This window comes from Phodopus roborovskii, unplaced genomic scaffold (assembly GCF_943737965.1).
Source record: "Phodopus roborovskii unplaced genomic scaffold, PHOROB, whole genome shotgun sequence".
Classification (NCBI taxonomy): Eukaryota; Metazoa; Chordata; class Mammalia; order Rodentia; family Cricetidae; genus Phodopus; species Phodopus roborovskii.
In genome coordinates, this window is record NW_026126418.1 from 32573012 (window position 1) to 32591963 (window position 18952).

General features: G+C 40.4%; 1 protein-coding gene across 8 annotated transcripts in view; it reads right to left on the reverse strand.

The window, feature by feature from the left end:
• Window positions 1–18952, reverse strand: part of Rapgef4 (Rap guanine nucleotide exchange factor 4) — a 279513-nt gene that overhangs the window by 95841 nt on the left and 164720 nt on the right. The window contains exon 1 of one of the 8 annotated variants that reach the window (XM_051184486.1): window positions 15494–15526. The exons of the other annotated variants lie outside the window; for them this stretch is intronic. Within the exon in view, the coding sequence (XP_051040443.1) occupies window positions 15494–15511 (18 nt within the window). The 5' untranslated portion in view covers window positions 15512–15526. Of the gene's footprint in view, window positions 1–15493; window positions 15527–18952 lie in introns of those variants that run through there. 8 annotated transcript variants of the gene reach the window in all.

An 18952-nucleotide genomic window follows, 5' to 3' on the forward strand; every position in this document is an offset into this window, starting at 1 on the left:
TAAGTGGTACCACCCTGGGCAGATAGTCCTGAGTTCTACAGGAAAACAGGGTGGGCAAGCCATAAGGAGCAACCCAGTAAGCAATGCTACTCCATGACCTTATGCATCATTTCTGGCCTCAAGGTTCCTGTCCCGTTTGAGTTCCAAATAAACCCTTTCCATTCCAACAAGTTTGTGATGTTACATCACAATAATAGTAACCCTAACTACAATAGCATCCTAAGGAAAGACAGAAAAAAAAAATCACATTCCATATTTATGAAACTTGAAAATGAATGGAAATGTTTACAAAATGAATCTAAATTCAACAGTATATAGTACTCTCAAATTTGGGAGACATAACAAATTATATCCTTAGTCTAGCTAGTCAAGGTAAAATGAAAATGTATTCATGGACAATAAAAATATTAGAATATCTAAAAGGGCCACAGAGAGACAGCCTGAGGGACAATGATGGGAGATGTCATTCTGTAAATATGTTTCTCGTATTGGTTAGTGAATAAAGCACTACTGGCCAATAGGAAACAAGATAGGTGGGACTAGGAGACAAGGATTATTCCGGAAGTAGTAAGGAGGAGATTCAAAATGGAGGATGGAGAGGAAACACCAGTCCCTCTCTCCAGTAAGATAAGACCACGTGGAAGTACTTAGATTAATATAAGTGGGTTAATATTTAAGACAGATCTAGCCAATAAGAAATTAGTAACTGGCCAACAGAATTATATCCAATACAGCGTCTCAGTGTGTTATATGGGGCTGGCATGGCAGAGGGACAAGACTGGACGGAAAAACTACTCCTAACAGGACAGTAAGCCAAGGGCAAGACCCAAATACACCCCTTGGCTGAAACTTCCCCACAGCAGACAATGAACTCTCCACCCTGCTCCACCCTGCTGAAGACATTGGATTCTGCCAAGGATGAGGATAGCTTGGGCCACAGACTGGGGCCTGAACTGTTTCCAGTGAGGCTGAATTCTCAAGTGTGGAGACACTCAATTCAAGTTAGCATTTTCTCCCTTCCTGGCAACAAAGCAGGAGGAATGATTACCAACCCGTAGAGTCAAATCATCAGTGTAGAGAATAGAGTTACAGATACCACAAACTAGATACTTGCACAATATGTAAGCAAGACTTCAGAAATTTTAGATAGCCTCAAAGAAAGTTAAAATTAACACCTTACAAAATTTTGGAAATATCTTCATAACCCTCCTGAGCATAGACCAGTCCTTAAAATCATGTAACATAATGACACACAATAACACACTATATATAACAACATATGATGATCTCATATTCTGTCATTTTAATTTGACTTCAAATGCGCAAATGTTAACTTCATGCATATTTTAGAACATCAGCAGAGATGTGCTAAACTTAAGCCAGAAGAATTCAAAGAGGACTATTCTGGTAAATGATGCTAAGCTTGGGTTATAACCCTAGGTCTGGGTAACATAATTCTTAAAAATAAAATCATTCAGATTGGGACACACAATGGAATGGTTGAGAAACTTAACTAGCTATGGGTGATTTTTCTCATGCTTGGTGCCTTGAAGTTTTATAATCAATGAACTAGATGAGACAATTGAGAAAACCACTGGAGAAAAGGGCGTGCATTCTTGTTCTTCTGTTGTTTGTTTTGTGGGCTCCCTGCTTCCTCCCCCCATCAGTTAGGTCTGCCTGAGGACCCCTGTACATTTCCCCAAGCTTTCCTCGTAGATACACTTTGTTGCTTGCACCACAGTTATATATGTGTTTATTTTGCTGAATACTACATGAATTCCTTAAAATCAAAACCTCTGTCTGTGTTATCTTGGAGTCCCCATGGCATTGTATGTGGATTATTCATTAAATATTTACTGGAACAACATGGGGGAATCTCTAGGGAGCTTTTTAACCTGACAGGGGAATGAAAAGAAAGGGAAGAATTTTCCTCTTCTCATGTCTGAAATTCCAGTTCCACTTTTCATATTCAGATAAGGAGAACCTAAGTTTACTGGGTGACAGATATTAACCTGTGACTTTGTTCCTGTTTCCTTCCTAGACAAATTTCTTTCCCAATTTGCACTGGGAATAAGAAACATTGATTGCAAGGTAAAACCTTTGTATTCCTTTTAGATCGTAGAAAATGGATCGTCCTCAAGACTGGAAGTTACCCTTTTTCATCATTTTTTGCTTGTTTTTCCCTTGATAAAAAACAAGACCAGTTTATGAGTTTTCACTGTTCTGTTTTTTTTTGGGGGGGGCAGTTTTAAGACCCACATAAAAGTGACACTGCTTATAACTTAATGGATTAACAGACTTCTGGAAGTTCCTACACAGACTCTAAACCTGAACAAGCATATTTTTAATTCTTCAGAAACTGACTGTTAGATAAAGACCCGACAGAAATATACAAATACATTCACCAAAAACCATAAACCAAGATGACCAGGACATGCTGTTCATAGCAGCCCATTGCCAGCAGGATGGGACATGTTCCCACACTGGAATGTTAAAACAGTTTAAAAGTACACACCCATGCAGCCTAAATCCCACACACTATGTTCAGTGGAAGAGTGGGTACGGAAGGCAAGTGACAGATGGTTTTCATTGATACAAATCACTGGTCTCTTAGAAGACAGGACAGCAGGGAGATGCTGGGAGGAAACAGGGTGGGTGGGTCTTCAGCAAATTACAGCTCTGTTCTGTTTCCTGTTCTGGACAGTGTTAACATGAGAACTTTTTTTTTTTTTTTTTTAATGGTATTGACCTAACTGAAGTTTGTGCTCTCTTTCTGTGAATATATTATGTTTCAATAAGGAGTTAAAAGAAAAGTCTGTGTTACAACAAGAAATCAATGTCATCTCCTCATATAGCAAGTTGTCAAAGCATGTACTTAACACCCATTATACAGGTGAGGGACACTCTAAACTTGGCATTAGGTTTTAGGTTTCGTATTGAGCAGTCCCTGTGACCCTTAGGTGGGGGTAACGGCTGTTCTACAGGATGCAGGCAGTATTCTGGGACTTAATCTTCCTTTGAAGAGTGGCTTAAGGAGAAGAGAACACATATATGCTTCCATCCATGAAAAGCATCCTTCTCTATAATTCCACCAGTAAGCTCCATGGAAGGTGGTACAGGACACCAGGCTAGAGACTGAGCCTAGCTGATCACATGGCATTTTCATAAATATTTATTCACTTGGTGTTTCTGGAGACATTTAAAAGCACTCATTGCAAATGTCAAGTACCTCATGCTTAAGACACAAATACTACACTCAAGGGTATGCAAACACATGAAAAATGAGACAAAGGGGTATACAAGTCAGCATATAATTGGACGTTTTACACTTTTATGGCTTCACGGGCTATCTCTGGCTAAGCATACACTTTTTAGCAGATCATACTGTTATTTGATCCATCCATCTATTTCTTTTTGAATATCAGCTGATAAGATTCTTCTCAGATTCAACCTTTTAAAAAACCTAGTAATTTGACTCTTGCAGAGGGACACATTTTTGTTTATAGGCTTCTGAATACAAAAGTGGAATCTTCCAAAAGTCTTCAGATAACACACTTAACTTTGAAGTAAATGGGCCACGTTTAATGTTATGTTCTGTGGAAACTCTGCAATGTGTTCTTTAGTAAGTGATGAGTGAATAGAAATGCACTCACAGTTACAGGTGATCATTCTCCATTTGTCACCAATTAGTGGCACTGATAAAAATCCATGTGGGGCTTCCCAAGGTCAGAGGTTGTGCAAAATATAATTATTCTTTTAGGATAAGGATAGAGATCCTTTCAACTAGGCATGGGATTTGCTCTATTTTCATGCAAGGTGTAATTCACACATCTTCTTCCTTACATAACGCTAAATCAGAAGCAATATCACATAGTGCTGTAGATTTTTGTAAGTGAGAGATTTCATTTAATTGCACATGGGATAGTTTATATCTAGCTGTACTATATTTTATACACACAAGTCTCTTAAAGAGACAGGTGCTGGGGGAGTACAAAGGGAGGGTAACAAGCAGCTTGGCCTGGTGGCTCAAAGAAGCCTTCCTGAAGTGGGTGGGGCTCTGGCCACCTTTATCTGGGGAATTGGACTTTTTGGACACAAAGGAAGCAGAATAGAGTTGCAGACTGAAACCAAAATCACACAGATGGGAGCTGAAGACATCAGGAGTTCCTGAGTCTGGCTGATGGGCACCTGGGGGGTGGGACAAGATGAGAGAAAGTTCTTGAAGATAAGATACACGGAAACACTGGATGCTTCAGTGCTGATGACAGATATTAGAATGTTGGGTTGTGAATTACAGTAGAAGCTTATGCTTAATTTTTTTGACTTTTAGCTTTTTCTATTATAACATAATGCATGCTTATCAGGAAGTACAAAATATCTTAATTATACAAAGCAAACTATGACTATTACTTTAGGATCTGAATAGTAATCCTTCAGTCTATATATGAGGTTTGCTCTATTTTTAAATGAGGTATAGTCACTCTAAAAAAAATTTTATATTTCTTCCCTCTTACATAGTAATAAGCCATAAAAATTCACCTATTTCTCTAAATAATGAGAAATTTTATTAAATACATATGTCATAATCTAACGGTTTTCTTGTCGTTGTACTTTCAAGTTGTTTTTTTTTTTCAATTTGATACTATACATATGCTACAAGCTTAGACCAAAGTTTCCCATCACCTGCCCACTGCCCCCTCAGAGTCGGTTTTCAGAAGTAGAGAATGACATGGGTTAAGATTTTGGGATACTGGGAAACTGGGATGCTTTCACAGAAGACAATGGCCGATGGGCTGTCTCCTGTGGATGGACTCTTAGAAAAGTGGTCTATCTTTGGCTTCTTAAATAGAGTCAGTCTGTATTAAGACTCATAAATATTAATAGGAACAAATTAGTCAATTAAGACAAAAATTTCCAAGATGAAAACACAAATACATTTCCCTAGCATGCCAATGCATCCTATCTAAAATGCCATCAGCTATTGTTTTAATAGCCTTATAACTCCCAACTGGGAAAGGTAAAATAATTACTGAAAGTGGGATTCTTTGTCCTATACATTGAGTTGAAAATAATGCACTCAATTGACTTTTGTACAGTCCTCTGCATGGATGTGTATTTATCTGTATTGATTGTAAGTTCTGAAAGATTTTTTTTTCCTGCCTAGAACAATCTAGAGAGCCAAAGGTACAATAAACACAACCTGGGGACAAATACAAGAACACACAAACAAATGACTCTGATAACCTTTAAGAGTCTGAGAACCCGAAAGCGGCGTACATTTGATCCATGTTATACAAAATTCCTGGAATAGCAAAGGCCTATTAATGTTTTCAAAAAACCTTTTAAACCTTTACAAAGCTCATCAAAACAAAAATGATCAAAGCCCTAAAAGCATACCATATAAAATATGAAAGCAGGCTGGAATAGCAGCACTGTGTAAAACACCAACTCCATTTCCGAGCTCGCTCATAAACCAGGTGGGTTCCCTAAACACGGTCCTTTTGCTTTGCTTTTCTGCCATTGGGTTGCATTAGCGCAGACAGTGGCTTCAATCACATATGTGACCTGAGCATCTTCCAAGGCCAAAGAGCTAAGTAGTAAGATATACTGGACTTCTAAAACTGTTATCACCCATATATTTTTCTTTCTTCCTCCTTCCATATTTTTCTATTCTCTTGTAGTGTGAATAAAAAGGAGGAAAAAGTCTCTAAAATTTAAAGCCTTGTTATTACTAGAGAAATAATAAGCTAAGGGAGGCATAAACATACTTCAGAAACCAAGCTGTTTCTACCTCAGTCATATGAAAGTAGAAATACTTGAAACATTTGCAAGTACAATGAGAGGAAATCAAATGTGATTATGCTCTTTTACTGACTAGAAACTTTAACTCAGTGGCCATGACAGTCACAGGTTTTCAGAGCGTCTTCGGTGGGATGTGTTAATTGCCACAGCCATTGTTCAAAGGCTTTGGGCAGACTGGGGCTAAACACTGTAGGAGTTGGTGAGGAATAGGCTCTTTTACCAGAAAGCATCAAGAACCATATTCCCTCCCTTACCCCAAGCCCCAGATGCTGTGCTGGGTTTTACAGCCATGAAATTAGCGTGGGAAGCGAGTTACTATTTGATGAGTGATACAGACCTTCTGGTCTCTCACTCTATCGAACTTTGGGAATACTACAAATCTCTGCTTCACGTAGCTTGAAATGTTTTAAATGGCAGGCTTCATTTTAAAGCAAATCTCTGCCAAATAAAGACACAACTATTAATACACCATTGTCTTACCACTTAAACCTAAAAGGACTGCCAAGGACTGAATGAGTTTCACTCTTTTCCCACAGTGTAGTTCTCTCTAGAAGGCAGGGTGGCCGCAGCAGTGGACTTCACCAGAGCAGGAAGGAAGGGGAGGGCAGCCGCTCAGATGTTCATACATTTCCTCCAGAACGGAGGGGACCTCTCTATGTGATTTAATCTTTTATGAAATGTTCTTGCTTCAAAACTTTGCAAGTCAAATGCCTCCTGTGATTTACCATGCCCGAAAACACTACAAATGACCATTTTTGTTTTTCTTCAATTATTTGGCAATATCATTTCTGTTTTTACTCAAGTAGTAGCCCTTTTGAGAGCCCTGGTCACCATTAGGCATTTAAATCTGTGATCCTACCATATTGTTGAAGGAGTACGTGGGAATCTTTGTCAGGATATACAAGGCAGAGGAAACTCCAAGACCATACAGTTCCCAAAAGAATGATTTCTGAGCATGAACCAGAATGCGGGTTCATTTTTCTCAGGTTATAGAGACAGACGTGTGCACAAACACAAACTGGGGTGAAACACAAGCTCTCTGGTTTTCTTATCTGATGTAGGGTGGTAGGGGAGGGGAAGCCATTCCAGTCTTCATAGCTCCCCAAAAAGAACACTTACAGCAAAGCAAACTAATGGAAGTAAGTGAAGGAGAAAGAAGGAGGAGGAGGCACAAAATCTATGGATTTACCCAGAAGATGCTACTCAGGATGCAGGAGACTGCAAGAACAACTGCTTATTAATTTCCACATGCCAGTGCTTCAAGTCAATAACTGAATACTAACAGCAAAACTTTGATGAAGGGACTCTCCATAGTCCCATTTCACAGACGAAGAAACCAAGGCAAAAAAGGAAGGCTAGGTCCGTTTTGATCACCCTCCTGGCATCTGGGTTACTGACACTGCCTTCCTGTATTTGCTTAGAGTTCCAATAGCAACAACACATCTAGGACCCAGACGTTAGTTTCTAGTAGCATCTTCAAGAGAAAGGAAAAATGAATTATGCAGCAAAATGATTAATTATAATACTGGATAAAGAAATGTATTAGAAGTATTTAAGGATAGTAAAAGATGCTTCTTAAAGACAAAAGAAAACACAAAGAAACAGTCATGGAACAGTGAAGCTAAAACTAGAATCATGTAAGGAATAAATTCAATCAAGTAGTGCTAGGCTGTAGCCCTGAGTATAAAGCAGACATCCAAGAGTACAAAAGGAGATATATATAAACAGACTAAATTGATAAATAATCATGGAAAAGAGATAAATTTCCCGTGAGAAGGAATTCTGAATACTTATGATGCTACTGTACTATGAAGGGCATGGACACAGCTTACTGTTCCTTTAAAAGCACACCATGGGTTGTGCACAGCGATATCTTTCCACAATTGTATGCAAAGGGGGCAAGTAAGGACAGTGACCTCATAGAGGAGAAACTTGGCAATTCGCCTTAACCAGGCGAACAAGGTCAACAGCAATAGTGGCCCGTCATACTGACAGGGCATATTTTGAGGATTGGATAAAAGCAGTCTACCTCTGTATTTCCTCTCTGAGTCTAGATAGTCAGTCTAAATATGAGAAAAAGACCAGGTAAATCCCAGTTCTTGAAACAAGCTACAAAATACCTGACAGAACCCTATGAAACAGTCAAAAGTCATCAAAGCACAGGTCTGAGGGACAGAGGTTGCCCAACAAAGTGATAACTAAATGCACCTGGTGTCTCAGATGGGCTCCTGGAAAAGGAGACCGACTGAGGACCACAGTCCACATTAGCATCTTTAAATGATCTGAAGGAAGAAGGTTCCGTCTCAGGAAGTCATCCTCAGGTACAGAGGAAGAAAAGGCAGTCTCGATGAAGGAGAGCATGGGAGAACCAGCAGTCAGCCACCCGCCCTTCAAGAAGTTCCGAAGGAAGTTCTCAGACAGACAGAAGTGATACTAGAAACCAAAAGTATCAGGAACAGAGGAGCTTCAGTAAAGCAACCAAAAATAACCCTAGGAATGGGAAGGGGATAATGTGTTAAGAGTGTAAAACATTAATTACAGAGGAAATTCCTCCCGCTGTAGGACTCAGTCAATATAAACTACTTTCAAAGTCTTTCTAAAAGCTTAGTTGAAAGATGGGTAATAAACTACATACAGTGTGAAGTGCATGCGTGCGCGTGCGTGCCTGCCTGCGTGCGTGCGTGTATACTAGGTGGTGGCATTCATAGGAGTTGTAAAAAATAGTTTTATGTTCCCCACTAATCAACATACACTGTCATATTTATGGTCAGGAAAACACATTGCAAAATCCATGGTCTTGCTACACTTCACTTCAGGCTCTTGGCAGGAACATTTCATTTCGGCACAGATTCCAAACTCCAGTAGCTTCATCTGAATATAAATTTGGCTCTCAGACTATAATGACTTAAAATCAAACAGATAAAAATGAATTCCTGGAATATTCTAGGAAAAAAAAAAGTGGGACAGCTTAAACCATACCCTGTTTCAGCACTGACATCCAACTTGCTCAAAAGACTTAACAAGATCAACCCTCTTAAACTCCACATCACACATGTTCAGAAGACAGCAGGAAAGACACTGTGATTCTAATTGTGTGGAATGCATGGGGTTTCTAAGCACAAAGCTTCCTGCAATCAAGGCTATTGCAAAATGTCATGTCAACATTATTGTCCCTAGTGCTTCTGCACTATTTCTCCATGAGCAAGGAATGAAGCCTACCCACAAATGAGATATTGATTGCATTATGATGTTCTGAGTACCTCAGACCAAGAGGACGGGAATTTTAGTTGTCAGTTGTCTGTGCATTGTCCAGAATAAGAGACAGGCAGTGATTTTTTTTCTCTAGTTTCCCCTTCCCTAGCTTCAGAGCAGAAACCACAGTAGAACTCTACTCACATTAGTTGGCTCAGTTTTGGTGGAGGGGGTCACATGACCCACACTAGTTCAGTCCGGGTATTTGCACAAGATTTCCTTACAGTGGATGCTGGGAAATAACTAAGAACTAATGGGGACCATATTTCTAAGGCTTCCAAAGCAGCAGGAAGCAGATCCCTGTGTTCCTGTTAGCCCAGAGCCAGCTCCCATTCTCTCATCCTGCAGCCCCAGGCAGTCAGCTCTAGTTTCTACTCTTGGTTGCAAGAGGTGGCTTTCTGTGGCTTTGTGTCTCCTGTCCCTGCAGAGTCTGGAGCTGCAGAGTTGAGAAGTCTAGTAACTGCAGTCTGGTGTGGAGGTACTGTATTGGGAAGTGGTTAACCGAGCACTCTTTCGTCAGAGAGCCTCAGTTTGCAGGGAGGAGAGGAATGTGCGGTGTATATTTTGGCATTTGTTTCCCCTCTTGGCCATAGCATACCTATCTCTCTTTCCCTGCTCTATAAAGTCACCTTGAAGCCCCAGATCAAAGTATAGAGCCTGTACAGCACAGCACATAGTAGGTACTTAGGAAATGTTAGTTGATTTCAAAATAAACTATGGTCATTTTTCTTATGATTGCCGCATTACCTCACTCCTTGAAACTTTATTAATTGGAAATTTGTAAGCAGGCTAGAAAATTAATTTATTCAAGAAAAAAAGTGGTTATTAACTCGTGGAGTAGTGTAAGAGACTGTAAAAAGAATGATTAAACTAATTAAGAAAATAAATTGTTTCAAGCAGGCCATAACCACTTAGTAACACCAATTCATATAGAAATAATTTGTGAGCTAAGTTTCAAATAATAGTCCTCTACCTATTCATTAAATAAGGTCCCTGAGGATGTTTATTAAGTAACACTTTGTTAGGCTGGCTCATTTATTATTTGCACTTATCAGCCCCTTATTAATGGGAAAGGTGACACGTGCAGTTATACACGGTTTATGCGAAAACATTAATTCTCTTGAAATCTACCAAAATATAATAATGAGTGAAACAAACCTAATAAACTTCTGGCTGACTTGTATCTTATTCATTATTTAACTTCTTTAAGATATATTTCATTCCACTCATCTGCTGGGCAAATGCTTTTGGGTACAAACCCCTAGCATCTGTCCTACCATTATTTTCTGACCAGACATCATTAACTATTGATTGGACGTGGGTAGAACAAGAAGTCTCAATCACCCCACATTCCTGGATACTGCCTTGAACAGTGACCTTGAACCTAGGTCCTGAGACCCATTTTCACCTCAGCCTTCCCTTTCTCAGTTAGTGACAACTGCATTCTTCCACCCACTCAAACCAAAAAGCCTGGCAGTCGTTCTTAGAGCTCTTCCCCAACCTCATATTTTTGCTCACCAAACAATCCTACAGAATCAAACACTAATCCACACCGGATGCTGCCGTGGCACCCACCTCCACTGTGGCCACATCCTCCTCACCTCTAGCTAAAAGCACCGCACAGATTTCCTAGGAGTCAAAGAACTTAGTCACACTATTTAAATTATTTAAACCTGGTTGTTTACGTGAATTTGTTTTCCAGTTCTTGCAAGGACAGAAACCAAGAAGAGCCAAAAAAAAAAAAAAAAAAAAAAAAAAAAAAAAATCAAACCAACAACAACAACAACAAAACAAACAAAAAGCTGCTACTGAGCCCGTTTCATACAGATATCTTAACGCTTTCCATTTGAGAAAGTGCCTCATGTGGCCCAGGGTGGCCTTGAACTTGCTGCTTCACAGAGGGTGACTTAGAACTTCTGATCTTCCTGCCTCTACCTCTTAAGTGCTAGGATTACAAGCGTGCACCCCCACCCTAGGCTCCTAATTCATTTCTTAATAAGTAACTCCAAGTCTGTCGGGAATGAATTTCCAACGCAACGTATTTTAATGTTTAATGATAATAATAATGTATAAAATGTTTACTTTGCTTCTCTAGTTTTGCACAGCTACTGATGCCCATTACTCAGTCAAGAAAAGTTGCAATAAAAACACCTGGCCATCAGAAAATTTCAAATACCAAGACTTAAGTTCCCATGCCTGACTGAAGATGCTATGTATAAGAGGGTGGTCCATGAGAGTCTTTCAACTATAGCTCATATCACAACCTGGAGCTTCTGGGTTTACCACGGACAACTAACACCTGGACAGTTCAGAGGCACGCAAAACAAACTTCTGCTTTGTAGACAACACTGTTATCATGGTACTCAACCACTCAGCCTACATGTTAATATTGATGCAAGGATACAATCATCCAGCCTAGTATAAAACCACAATGTAGTAAGATTACATTCTCAGAATGTAACTTAAGGAGAAAGAAACAACACTGTGAATAGTAAAGGATTCTCCCAGTATTTTTCAAATGGTAACAGATCACTTCTCACAATGCTTAGCTCTGGTATAACAGAGTTAAGTAAGTACACCCTAGAGACCTGCTGACCAACAAACTTGGGAGGGCGTGCTTGTCTGACTTGCCGGATTGAAGCTCTACATTTTTCTATGGACTCTCAGGCTAGACTGCATTCAGGAAAGTTGAACATTACCAGCATGATACACTAGAACTGTGTACATTCACATATGGACAGATGGAAGGATAGATGTATCATCAGTTTTGATTAATGTGAATGTTCTCAAGACCTAGGAAACTCAGAAAATAATATTTACTATTAACATTTTCACTCAAACATCTTGGTTCTTTATAACTCAAATTTCAAGGTCAGGCATGCTGAACACATTGGGATGACCACCAGAGGGAGCCCCCGTGTTTTTCTGAGTATGCAAAACACCCAAAAGAAAAAGCTTACAAAACATAAAGCTGGACAGGATTGAAGAGAGGGGCTGCACCCGTTTCAATGAATGTCTTATTGACTAGCAGGCGCATCTTACATTTATGCTACAAATCCCCTCTAACTCTGCAGCGGTCTCTCGCAATGCTTTGACACAAGAAAAGTGATTAGCCAATCATAATAATTTTTAAAAATTCACATACCCTAAAACTAGAAGGTCCAGGGGGGAGTGCTGTGATAGCATCCATAGTTCTCCGCCGTGCCTCAAGGGAGCCTTCTGCAGCTTTTCTTACCATTGCTGTTTTCCTTCTCTATACCGGTTCATCTTTGTGGCTAACTTTGCGGGGAGGTTTGGGAGTGGCTTCCTCACTTTGTTTGGGATCGGGCTATCAAATTACACACTTGGTGTGACTTGGAATTTTTTTTCCTTCTCCTGTCTGAGCCAAATGATGAGGGCATTAAAAAGAATGACTTTCTACTAGTCATCTTGAAGTCTTCCTAGAATGGAAAACTGGACCATGTTTTAAACAGGATGACAGGCAACCTCCACTAGGAGGTCTAGAACTGAGCTCATGCAAGTCAGACCCATGGGCCCAGCTCAGCCACCCCCATGCTAGAGAAATGTACTAGGTCTTTCTAACATAACCCCCTATATTTGACAGTATTACCAAACTGTGTAATTAATGTCCTGTTAGACTTTTTCTTGGTATTAAGAGCCATAATCATTCATCTACAAGGAAACTGAAACTCACAAAGTTCCAGTTCATTACTGATAGCAATTAAGGGTCAAGGACACAAACTTTAATGGAGGCTTATTTCTGGAGGCATGAGTTCTAATATGTGAATGTCAAAGTCAATCTTATTTTTATCCTCTGACATAGAACTTTTCTGTCTTCCTTTACCTCCAATTACAATTGAAAGTGAATTGCATAACTTAGTCTTGTTTTCCAAGTTTCTTTTTCATGTCTAGATAGCGTAATTTTATAATGTATGCAAATAAATTAGCACAAACAAATTGAATTCTACAGGGTTAGGTCCTTGGCTGGATGCTGTTGGGCTTAACGTGCTTATTAATGCTTCAGATACAGACTCAAAGACATCATTATCAAATTTAGCAATGACGCCCAATTGGGTAGGATGGCTGACAGTTAGGAAAACTGGATTGAAATTTAAAATGACCTTGATGAACAGAAAAGGAAAAAAGGGGCAAGATTTAATAGAAATCTTTGCAAAATAATTCACCAGAAAGATATGGAGAAGCAAAGAGCAAGAGAGCTGAACAATCACTGACTGCACAATTAGAAAAGGGTCAGAGGTCAGAGTGAACAACAGGCTTCAGACATCAGCAACCTAGTTCTGTCACTTTAAAAGAGAAGGCATGATTTTAGGAAAAAACAAATGGGGAAATTGTAAGCTAATTCCTTTTCTAGAGACAAATTAGATTGGACCCAACACCTATACCCTAGAAGGTAGGTTTGGAAGGCAAAGGTTTAAAATTTATGATTGATGACATTAACCTCATCAGACAAAGCTTTCAAACTTAGTTCCTTTGTTCATGTAATGCTCACAGCCTAGACTCTCCTTTTCCCTTCTACTTGGACTTCACTTCTTTCTCCATGGGAATGCCGAGTCCCTTCTTCTCCCCCAGGTGCCTTGCCCAGACACACTGTGTATGCTTCCACAAACCAGATACCAGCCAACACTGGGTAACAGTTCCCCACCCCTGACCTGGCATGAACCACTATGGCTTCAGTCTATAGATGAGAAAACAAACCAAGGGGGATGAGGAACTGTCTGTGGTGCTGTTCTTAGAAGCTGTCAGGACTGAAACTTTCCCTAAAGACTGAAGAGCTCTTAAGGCCACACTCCATTGTCCCCATGGATACCCACAGCATCTTACTTACTTATTTGTTTGGTGTCTGCCTGCATCTGGGGCTGTTGTACCTAATGGGAAGCACCAAGTTTTATTTATTTTTCATGGACCCACTCAGAACCTGGGATCGATCAACAATGTGTGTTAAATTCAAAGTTTTCAACCAAGTAGGTAATATATTCTTTGGGTATTTCTGAGTGATTCTTTTACTGAAAGAAAATAAAAAATGAATTACGTTGAGTGAAGAGAATTTAAATAGTTTGGAAAACTGGAACATACCTGAATCATAGTATTGGTAGTAATTGGACAGGCTTATAAAATATAAAAGAATGGAAATACATATCTTTATACACATGTAAATTCATATGTATGTATCTATATATATTATGTGTACATCTATGAACATTTATCAAGTTATCATCTATTGTGAATACGATTTTCCCTAAAGGCAAAGAGAATGATTTTTTAAAAATTTCTATTATCTGTGGACTGAGCAAAGCTTTCTCAACATGGAATTCAAATTCTAAATGATGGGGGTTAAGGAGATGGCTTAGCAATTAAGAGCACCAGCTGCTCTTCCAGAGATCCTGAGTTTGATTCCCAGAACTCACATGGCAGCTCACACCATCTGTAACTCTAGTCCCGGGGAATCTAATGCCTCTGTAAGCACCAGGCATGTGTGTGGCACACAGACATACATGCAGGCAAAACATATACACATATACATAAATAAATGAACAAATAATTTTTGTTTGTAAACTATAAATGACAGTCAACCCAACATTGGTTCACCTCACCTGGGAAAACTGTTTACTGTCCTTACTGTAAGACACATCTGTAATTTGGTCACAAGATCAAGATCTCAAAACAGAAAGGATGGCTTTACCATGGATGTGTCATGGCACTCTTCTCCCTCGCCAAAGCTGGAGCTAGTTCCCAGCAGCAGAGTCCACTCATCGAGCAGCCTGTCTCACACAGGCCATTTATCAAAGAGTAAGCAGGAAGAGGCCACTGGCTGAGGATGGGGGGGGGGGAGTTCTCAGGCCTTTGTCATTGCTATCATTATTATTTGAACATCGAACGCTACATTGCCTCTTCTCAGTGATCTCCTGCCCACAGTCACATTTTACTCACTGAAAACATTGTGAGAACATTCTCAAAGCACAACTCAGTGACAGAAGTTAACAAGCCATCTGCAATGGGTGAGATCTATGTTGAAATATTTTAAAGACTATGGAGAAGCATGAAACACACTCATCAGGGAGATTAATAATATTATAAAAACTACTCTGTAATATACTGCAAGGCACCACCCAGCATTCCCCAAAGCATGCCCCTTCACCATGCAAACTCACAGTCAAAAGGTACCAGGCTCCACGTGGAAAACATTCTGATGCCACCAACACTGAAGTCGCATCTAAGTTTAGGATGCTACTACCTACATCTACCGCTTCCGATCTAGACAAACGGAACTACAAACCTTCTTAAAAGTTCACCCACTGTGCTACTGAGGAAATGAGAGAGACTCGGGAAGGTCCAACCTTATAGCAGTCAAGGAAGGGAGGAAAGAAAAGGGAGAGAGAAAACCTGCAAGGACATTCCTCCCATAAAATGCATAACTCACAAATACAAAAACAAACATTTCTTCAGAGGCCCGAGAGCTGAGGCTGTCCTTGGCACCCTGGCCATGAAGTCACTGGTGTTTTCTGGGAGGTGGAGCAGAGTCTTGGCTGGCTGACTGCTCTGCCCTTCCTAATAGGCCATTTTAAAAGAACTCAGTATTTACACACCACACAAGTTGCAGGACTCAGGAACAGCTCGGCTAAATCTAATCTCTACCCTGGCGATAAGCAATTTGCCCTTCAAATTCCGAAAAGGCAGGCAAAGGTTTTTTCTAAGGCTTTGGAGTTTTGTTGTTCTGTTCTGTGAGAGCTGTCTCTGTGCCCTCTGTCAGTCACGTGTACATTCAGATCTGCACCGGTGCTAGCTAGCTAAGGTACCGGTTAAACCACAAGGACCCCGAGACAGAGAGAAGCAGCTACTAAAGGGCAAGCCTTGAACCCAAGGCAGGGCGCCGTCACAGGCTCAATACCGACCTGTTGCAGGCATTTTATAAGCAGGAATTTTAAAGTGTGCTCCACAGAAAACTATGTGAACTCAGTGGCTGTGTGAAGGCTAGAGTTGAAAGGGTTTTAACGGACTATCTCTGATTTTTATGATGTAAGTTTGTATGAGGACAAACACTTTCCTTTCTCTGCATCTAGCCCAGAATTGCATGATAGCAGTGAAATAATAGCGGAAACATGTTCAATCTTCTTTCTCTAACCTTGACAACTGACAGCAGTAACGAGAAAGAAACGTCACTAAACACTGCTAATGCCCCTAACAGCTGCCTGCTCTGTTCTGCTCTCCTCTCCTTATTGAGGTGGTTTACAAACTGAACTGATTCCTTACCAAGCCACAATGTAAAACCTTGGATCTACCAAGTGACTTCCCTAAATGATTCTTCGTCTACACATCTAGTGATTTTTAAAGGTTTGAGTAACTTTCGTTTAAACGAATCTTATAGGAGGCTTGCCTGTCCTTTGGAAAGGAACCACACTGCTCGTTCTAGGTGTGTTCAGATCTGCCTGGAACCACCTTAGATTCGAAGGGCTACCAGGGGCTCCTGCTGTCTACGGTCATGGCACTCGCTACTCATCACACCATCACCTCAGTAACTTCAAGGGAAACAAGATGTTGATCATTCAGGAGACAGAATTTTTTTTTTCAACAACCCCCTGATCACAGAGTCTATTTTGCTGTTCTTTCCACACAGAAAGAATGGAACTTTCTAGAATAACCAAACCTCTTGGCAATTGCCTATCTATGGTTACAGCACAACAAACAACAAAATCTCTCTACGGGCTAAAATCTCAGAGAAAGACTCCTTCTCTTAAAGGCCAGCTGCCAGATTAGCTGGAAAGCTGGTACCTGGGGTTTTTAACTCCAGTGTTAAACATGGTCAGCCAGGTATGGCGTGTAATGAAGAGAAAACTACAGCTCAGGCACATCCAAGAGAGGGATTTCTTTAGAAAACCAACAGCCTTGAGCAATCACAGCTTTGTGAAATACAGTTCACTTGCATTATTGGCTCCACGGCCATTTTCCTAATATTTCTCTCCATCACTGCATAGGTCCCAGTGTCCTGGATCCATCCAACATTGATTGATGGCCCTAGCCCTCAGAGTGGGTGACAGGCAAAATAATCCAGCAGGTGGCTATGTGGAACCAATGAAAAAAGAAAGTTCTTTTTTTTTTTATGCACAATAAGATATGTTCTGGAAATAAAACGGATCTGGCCAGGTAGTTCAAAATGCTACATATCGATGTCCTCTTTTTTGATTAAAAGTTAAGCACGGAGATTAACGGGACTGAGAGGAAGCCAGGGAGGAGAACAGATCCTCGCTACAAAGAGTATGTTCAGAAACCGTAGCAATCATCCGAGCACCTTTCTCCCACCCCACCAGCGTATTATCGCTATTTGGGAACACGTGGGAATGCAGGGTCTCTCAGCACGTACTCAGAGAAGAGAAAGGATAAAAGAAAACATCATGTCCCAACTTGTTCCTTTAAAGGGAAAAATTTCAATTAGCCCCACTTTAAGGCTCTTAGGCCTCTTTTTATCTCTCTGAACTTCAACTCCACTCACGAGTGTCTTTCATCTCCGCTGCCTTATTTGACTATGCACTGAAGATCTTCCCAAATTGCGTATGGCATCATTACATCTATTCTGTTTGCTAATACGGAGTCCATGTGCTTTATCAACAAAAATCCAAGTGAGGATCTGCCAGCACTAATTCTGGGGTGTCAGCTTGCCCAGCCCCCAAATCTTTCAGGGCAATATGTTGCTCACAGTTCACCAAGGTTCTGCGAACTTAGATTCCTATTTTGTCTGGAGATGAGTACATAACAGCTGTTAGGTACTCTGCTCAAAGCCCTGTGCCTGCGGCTCCCACTGCAGGGGGCTCCAAACCTAAAGGTCACCCAGAGACTAAAAGTGATGGAATTTTCTTTTGAAGCTTAGACCATATTAACCCCACCCACCCACCTCCAGGCTCGGGCTTTCTCTGTATTATTCTCCAGATCCCCAGCTGTCTTTGGTGAGGAAGTTCCAGGCTGTTTTCCCATCTTGATTTATCCATCTCACAATCTGCAGACTAGTAGGTACAGTGTGGATGCTCTGGGGTTCCTGAATACGGAAGTGGTGGCAGGATCAGCTTGCTACTGACAGGAAAGTCTGCTGCTTGTGAATCTTGTGAGTCCAATTCTAGCAGTCTTTTTTTTTTTTTTTTTTTTTTTTTGGACATACAAACTTGTTTTTTGTTTTGTTTTTGCTTTTAACAGCAAAAGATAAACAGCAAGGTTCACAGAAGAAAGTTAAGGAGGGCCACAAAAGACACAGCAACAGTGACTTTAGAAGTGAGGACACTTTCCAGAGATAAAACGATACAGTGCTAGAAAATGATACAGCCCTTAAGCAAATATTAATTACAATAATAGTCCTAACATTTCTCAGCTCTGTTGCCTTCCACAAATAATCTCATTCAATATTCATAATAGAATTTTGAGGTAGTCATGACTAACAGCCACGTTTTAAAAATGAGACAGGGATGTTTAGGTAAACAAATCAGCTTGTACACGGTCCATAGCTGGGTTCTAACATGCTTTGCTGAACTAAATAAAATTGAAAGTTGGTGTGACATTTAAAGTGGTATTGCTAAGCCTGGAACTCCTGTCTGGTGTGTTAGAGCAGTGGAGTAGGGCTGAGCCAGCTCTTCAAAAGCCAGCATTATGAAAAGAGGATCACTTACAGGGTCAGCTCTTTGAAAAGGGATACATGGATAACTTGAATTTAAATAAATCTGTATAGGCCTACAGTTGCAGGACAGAGAGCAGAGACAGGGAAGCATAGCAATTCAGTAACATTGCCGCGTAGGTATAGCAATCAGGAACAGGATTGTAAGGTGGTGCATCTGAGTTCTAGCCAAACACCAATCACCATGATCATCCCTAGGCGTGTTTATCACAAAGCCTTCCATGT